The sequence below is a fragment of the Kryptolebias marmoratus genome, linkage group LG11, assembly GCF_001649575.2.
Source record: "Kryptolebias marmoratus isolate JLee-2015 linkage group LG11, ASM164957v2, whole genome shotgun sequence".
In the NCBI taxonomy this organism is placed as follows: Eukaryota; Metazoa; Chordata; class Actinopteri; order Cyprinodontiformes; family Rivulidae; genus Kryptolebias; species Kryptolebias marmoratus.
In genome coordinates, this window is record NC_051440.1 from 26,769,694 (window position 1) to 26,776,938 (window position 7,245).

General features: G+C 45.7%; 1 protein-coding gene across 3 annotated transcripts in view; it reads left to right on the plus strand.

The window, feature by feature from the left end:
• Positions 1 to 4,537, plus strand: part of LOC108250118 (NOTCH regulated ankyrin repeat protein) — a 22,372-nt gene extending 17,835 nt beyond the window's left edge. The window contains exons 8-12 of one of the 3 annotated variants that reach the window (XM_017439844.3): positions 564 to 566; positions 673 to 675; positions 2,670 to 2,742; positions 3,837 to 3,932; positions 4,184 to 4,537. In XM_017439844.3, the coding sequence (XP_017295333.2) occupies positions 564 to 566; positions 673 to 675; positions 2,670 to 2,742; positions 3,837 to 3,932; positions 4,184 to 4,332 (324 nt within the window). In that variant the 3' untranslated portion in view covers positions 4,333 to 4,537. The remainder of the gene's footprint in view (positions 1 to 563; positions 567 to 672; positions 676 to 2,669; positions 2,743 to 3,836; positions 3,933 to 4,183) is intronic. The other 2 variants (XM_025002444.2, XM_025002445.2) reach the window with 2 other exon arrangements.
• Positions 4,538 to 7,245: the final 2,708 nt, after the last annotated feature.

Here is a 7,245-nt window from a genome sequence, read left to right on the forward strand (position 1 = left end):
TGGTGGTGATGATGATGGTGATGATGGTGGTAATGATGATGATGATGATGATGATGATGATGATGATGATGATGATGATGATGATGATGGTGATGATGATGGTGATGATGGTGGTAATGATGATGATGATGATGATGATGATGGTAATGATGATGATGGTTATGATGGTGATGATGATGAAGAGTGAATGCTTCAGGCCCAGTGGCGTGGAGCAGGCAAGGCTCTTATTGGCTCCATCATTATGAGACCAACTTGTTGCCTTTGATCATTAAGGAGTTAATGGTTCTGATCCTCAGCAGATCAAAAATCAGTCATTTACACAGAAAATCCATTAAAGGGAGAAAAAGCAGCTCAGCCTGGATTCACTGGAGGGTTTCAGTCCTTCTGGGATGGATTTCCCCTCAGTGGGCGGGGCTATCTTACCTGGAGGACTCACCTGAACAGAGCTGGATGTTTGAGCTTTAATCAGTTAGTTTCACTCAGTTTGATGATAAAGTGACTTTTCTTTAAAGTAAAGTGTTGTTTGTTCTTCTTCTGTCGTCCTCTTCGTCTCTCTGCTGCAGCACGTGAGTTCAGGAACGATTAGCTCCAGAAATGATCTCTGCTTCTGTCCTCCATGTTTAACTCTGCGTTTGTCTGACCTCTCTGTGCCGCCGGCGCCGCTCCCTGAAGGGGGTAAGTCAGGATTTAACCTTTTATTTCTGCACAAACAGAAAAACACAGATCTGATTCCTCACTGCAGCCAAGAGTCAAACAAGAAAATTAATCTTTATTCTGATTCTGAGTTTAGTTTCACTTCTGGTTTTATGTTTTTTAGTTTGATGTTTTTTTTCGGTGCTGATCTGCTCTGAAAACCAGCTGACTTTTTATTATAACTCAGTGCAAATCATAAAATTTAAAAAGTTTATCCTGAACTAAATCAAACGGCGCAGCTTCCAGTAGTTGTCCAGATGTACTGATGTGTAATTCTGGTTTATATCTGCTTCAGGTTCAGATATGTACATCTTCAGCTGAAGATGTTGAGGTTCTCCTTGGGAGGGACAAAGATGGACAGGATTAGGAATGAGGTCCTCAGAGGTCCAGCACAGGCTGAAGGACTGGGAGAAAAAGTTAGAGATGGTTTGGACATGTCCAGAGGAGGGACAGAAGGATGTTAGAGACAAAGAGGACAGATATGGATGCAGTTAGAGAGGACAGAGGACAGAGGACAGAGGAGGACTCTGAAGAGGGAACAGCTGAGAGAAGAAGAAGAAGACTGATGTTTAATTCAGAATGCAGGTCTGCACTCAGTGTAAACGAGGCTGAATCCTTCTTTAACCGTCGATGTGAGAAGAAACGAGTGCCTTTAACTGATGGATTAATTATTTATTTATTAACCTTTATTTAACCCACTGAGAACATGCAGGTTTTCAGACTGAGGAGAACCGGAGAACACGAGGAGAACATGTAAACTCCACCCACCCTGGGCTTGAACCCAGGACCTTCTTGCTGTGAGGCAGCAGTGCTAACCACTGCCCCACCGAGCCGTGTTTATCAGTAAATGAGATGCAGACTTGTCTCTCTCTGCTGGAAGCTGATGTTTTTAACGTGGCTCCTCCTCAGATCGCCTCCTTGTTGACCTCCTGACTCAAAGAGCAGCTGAACACATGAAAGCAGCTCTGCCTTTTAGAAAAATGTCAGATATTTAGGCAGTTTTTCAGGCAGAACCCTGAAAGTGACGATTAGCTCGTTTTACAGGAGGACTCTCTGTGAGGTGAAGCTGCTGACGGGACGACAGACAGCGAGGCGTCTTTGTGTTTCCACATCAAACAGCCTCCAGGGCCCGTTTACCGTCCACACGGTGACGAGAGTTCAGAGCCGTCAGATCCGTCTTCCTAACGAACGCAGACTTCAAACCGTCTCCTGTCGCTGAAGTCTGGTTTGAACGTCGGAGCGACGGTTTGTCTCGTTTCAAACGGCGGCAGACTGCCAGAGGATCCAGGACAGGAAGTTTAACATCCGAGTTCGACTCTGTGCAAAATACTTTTACTTTAATATGAGAACGTGTTTACTAAGATTTAGTTCCTCCTGGGTCAGGATAAACCAATCACAGCCTCCGAATCACGATCAGGTCAGGAGGTGATGAAAGATTCGGTTGTAGTTTTGAGCCTTTTTGTGTTTTTTGTGGACGTCCTGGTGTCTCTTTGGGGACAGGGTCTCTGGGTTTCAAACAAACGGTAAATAAAAATGATCTGCATTAACTTTCAGCTGTGGTTTCTTTCTGCTGCTGCAGGAATAAGTTCAGCGGCGTCTTCGTCCCTGAAAAGAGACGGTTTCTATAAAATTTACATGAATTTTCTTTTCACCTGAGGCGGTTTTCTGTCGAGTTTTAGGCCGTTCTCCAAACCGGGACTGCTTCTGGTCACACAAATGAAAACACGTTTCTGTGTCTGCAGGACGTTTCAGTTAAAGGTGTTTGGCAACAATTACTGTCACTTTTTATTGACCAATCACAATCAAGAAGGGGTGGGGCTTCACGTGCTGACAGCGCTCAGAGAAATGAAATGTTCAAGAAGTAAAACAGACGAAAGCTTTTTCTGACGCACCTTAAGGACGGAAATAAGTTCTTTCTGCTTCCAGACTGAACAGATGAAATAATAATAATTATGATAATAATAATTTGTTTTCAGGGTTACACGGCGCTTCATCTGGCCTCCATCCATGGACACCAGGACATCGTTCGGACTCTGATCGGCTCACACAGTGAGTCGAACCCACAGGAAGCAGAACCTGTTCTGGTTGAAACCCAGCCGCTCTCCTTTCACTGAGCTGCTGGTTCTAATGTGAAAAACTTGACCTTAGTTACCCAGAATCCAACAGTTCTGATGACAGACGAGGAAAAAGGAAACAGTCGATAAACAGAACAAATATAAATATTTGGTTGGAGGCTGATTGTATGATTCTGTTTCCAGTGCAGACCTGAGACCTGTCTGCTGTTGTCAGTCAGCGAGCGTGCACGTTTCCTTTCAGTGCACGTTTCAAATTGATATTCACACACGGAGGATCAGGCAGCGAGGGATTCTTTGCCTCCATGCCTCACGGACTCTCAGAGACGAAAAAACTACTGATGCAGATCGCTGCTGCCAACAAAAGAGCCGCTGCTGAGCCTGACAGTCCGACCCCCCCACCCCGCCTCCGCCCAGGTGGGGCTCCATCCTGCTGCTAATGAGCCAGCTTCACCTGGACCTGGTCCCTGTGGCAACAGTGCCACCAAGGGGGGAGGGGGGGGGAAGGTCATTCGCCCCCCCTGACCAGACGGTGATAAATGCATGTAGTGTTTGTTTAAATACTTGATGTTTTTATCCCGTTTCTGATCATGAGTGATCTTTGAACCTGGTGATGACTTCGGCTGTTTGATTGGATCAGCTGAGAGCGGCTCCTTGAACTCCATCACCACGCTGAAGCTAACCTGTTAGCACAGTGCTGCTTCAGGAGAGGTGTCAGGGCATCATATGAGAGCTGATGTCGGACTGTGTGAATTTTAAATCCTGCGCTCAGATCATTGCTCCTGTATGACACTCACCTGGAACTGAAGGGGTTAAACAGAACCGATGTTAACGCGTTACGTCCAAAATGACAAATAAGATCCAACAAATGTCTTCATTTTAAACTGTTTGATGAATCAAAAATAAGAGGCAGCATTTAAAGAAAAGCTAAACGTCACGCTGAGAAAAAACCACCAGATTGATTTAAATTAATCTGAAACTCTTTGGAGTTTGAGTGTTTTTGTGTCTGTCTTCAGATTATAATCCCCTCAGAATCTGAGATTATGTCTGAATGTTTCCTCTCTTCCTCAGATGCTAAAACCAACATCAGAGATTATCACGGGAAGACGGCCGTTCAGTACTGGACCGGCAGCACCGACGTCTTCTGCAAACCCGATTCTCAGTCAGGTCAGTGAGAAAGACCAAAAACTGATCAGGTTCAGAGTCTTTCAGTGAAATAAAACTGCTTTTATGATATCTGTGGCATCTCTGCGTCAGATAAAATGTTTAAAATACTGTAAGCTTGTGTTGACTTTTAATTTATTATAAACTCCACTCCACTGAGGGAAATAATGACTCGTCTTTATATTTTCTCTTCAGAATTGAACGGTATTTTTGATCAGAATTATTCAGACATGTTTGGTTCTGATGTTCTGCAGGCGGGAGGTTCTGTCAGAGTCGGCGGATGCAGCGTTTTGCGCTGCCGTCTCTGCGCCTGTCTCGCTCTCGCAGTCATGGGCAGCTCCACCTGGAGTTCGGGGCGCCGCCTCAGACGGCAACGTGCGACGCGCTGGACCTCCACGTGTGACATCATGGACACAAACATCTGGAGAACATCTGCAGCTGCAGCCCTTCTGTGGGGGGAGACAACAGGAAGTTTAATAAAACCAAAAGGTTTCAACAGAACAAAAAACACAACCTGACCAGAAAAGAACTCATTCTGAGCTTCAGCTGTTTGTTGGAGTTGACTGTAAGTTTTCTTCTGAAGGTTAATAAATCTGTTTTAAAACTGAGGGACTCTGAACTCCTGAGTTTCATTAAAAAAAAGGTTGTTAATGTTGAGAAAGAAAAATGAGGCGTAAATGTTCGACACGCTGAAACCCGCCTTCATTAACTTCCACTCCATCAGTCGGATCACAGCACAGAACTCATTATGTGCCCTAATAAAGCGGACCAGAACCGCTGGTGTAAATGACTGCGGTCGTTAGAGGTTCGGTCCAGCTGTGACTAAAGAGCTCCGAACAAACGAATGTTCACTTAACGAGAACAAACGCTAACGAGCCAACATTTACCAGAATCAGCTGCTGGGCTCCGGACCTTTAAGGACATATTTAACTAATTTAATTCAGGTTAATTTAATTTAAGAAGACCAAATTCAGTCCCTCATCCTGATTTGTCAAAAGCTTTTAAGTTTCTTCACACAATCAGCTGTTCTGCCTCAGGTTCTCCTGGTTCTGCTGGAGAAGATCCAGTTTCACTTGTTTCATCACCTGTGGCGGCCATCTTGGATCAAGGTGACACCGAAGGTTAATGAGTTGTTTCATTAAAATCCATCTGAGACACGTGTGAAAACACTATCTCCCGCCGCTGCGTTCGTGGTGGGCGATAATGAAACGTTTCAGAGTCTGAATGGGATGACCTTTGAACCCTGACCTGTTTCCACCTCCTATAAATCCTGTTAAAGAGACAGATCTGCTCATCATCCAATCAGAAACAGGCGCAGAGATGCTGCTCGGTCCTTAAAAAACAGCTGAAATAATCTGTTGTTTTTATCCAGCTGTGGCTCTCCATCCGTGAAAGAGCAGAACCGGGCCCGGCTGTCAGTCATGGAGCGAGCAGGTTCTGGTGTAAAGGTGCACCCAGCAGGCCTGCAGAGAACCAGGAGAGACGCTCCTGATGAGCCGCAGGCGGCGCTGACACCATCGGCTCGCTGGGACGCTTTCTGACGGGCAGGAGGAGGCCAGCAGGAGGAGAACACCTCCAGAACTTTGTTCTCCTGCAGAGACACGGAACAAACCAGGAGAACAGATGGTGTGAAATGAGTGTTCAGAGGATTTTATTTGTATTTAATCTGACCTCTGACTGATCACAGTCCTTATTTTCAAGTTTGCATAAGTTGATCTGAACCTGAAGGAATAATTGGTTTGGATGTTGAGTTCTGAGATTTTCAAGCAGATATTTAAATTCTGGGTTAAAGTCTTCATCACGTTTCATTAAGCAGAAAGAACACTGAGCTTTAAGGAAAGTTCAAAGGTCATGAATGGTGTGTTTAACCTGCAGAGCCGCCGGCTGCTGATAAATATCCTCGTCCAATTACACGATGTAATAATTCAGCACTCGAGTTGGTAATGAGGTCTAATGCCGGGCCCCTCGGATAATTCCCCCGCCGGATGCCAGCCTGATCAGATGTTGAGCTTTGTAATTAGACTGGCAGAAAATCATTATTTGGTGTTCGAATCCAAAATGAGCTCGGTGGAAGTCAATTTGGCTCGGCTCTGTGGAGCGTAGACGAGAATTTAATGATTTAATTACAGCTGTAAGCTGCTCGGATCAGACTGGAGGGTGGAGGGGTCAGGAGGACTTCGGAATGGCTGGAATATCCCTTTAAATGTGTTGAATGAAGCAGAAATATCAGGTCTTTCACCTGAGAAGACTGAGATAAAACCCATCTGCTCACAGTCTGCAGCTTTCTGCTGGTTGTTCTCTTCATCCTGAGGAAGAGGATGCCTCTCAGACTCCATCCTGTCAGTCAACCAGCAGCTGGGACTGTCCGAGCTACGGAAGCCCTCTGAGGACACGTCAGCTTGTTGTTTCTGCTTTTTTATTCATGTTGAGTCAAACTGTGGATGAGAAGAGAAGGCCGTGAAATATTCACCCTGACAATAACCACTGCCTGTCCGGGGACGAAGAGGAGGAGGAGGAGGAGGAGAGAAAACTGCTTGTTTTCTCAGGAAGAACAAAGAAAAAACAGAAGTTTATTGATCGCAGAAACACAGAAACGTTCGACTGTTTATCAGCTGCAGATGGTGAATAAAACAAAAACAATCCTGTAGTTTTCTGTCCGTCCGGCCGAACAGCAGCAGATATTTATCTGTTAGATCAGATCGTCCCACACAAGAAACAAAACCAAAAATACAGACGAGAACAAAAGTTACACCGAGAAACAAAAACTAAAGAAGCAGAGTTTCAATGATTTTTTGTTCTGACCTCCGACCTCTGACCTCTGGTCAAATCTTAAGGAAGTCACTTTAAAAATATGAAAATACTCTGATTTATCGCAGCAGGACTGAAATCACTGAACGTTTAAACAAACAGCAGCTCAGCCTTTCAGCTCCTCCAGGATGATTAAACACTTCCTGCTCCTCCTCCCTGCTGCTCGTTAATCAGACTCTGTCTCTAATATCGCCTCCTCGCTCAGACTTTTATTCTCTGATGGAAATAAAGATGGTGGCTGACGGCCTCGGGGCTCTGAGGGCGGAGCAACACGAACGCAGCAGGGAGGCGAAGGTTCAGAGCAGGAGGAGCAGGAGGAGGGGGAGGAGGAGGAGCAGGAGGAAGAGGGAGGAGGAGGACGAAGAGGAGGATGAGGATGAAGACGAGGTGGAGCAGAAGAAGAGGAAGGTGGTGGTGGTCCGGCTCGGCCTGCTGAAGGGAACCTCAGAGGTGGGGCGATCCGACCTATCAGCTCCTTAACGCTCTGCAGGCTCCGCCTCTGAACTCT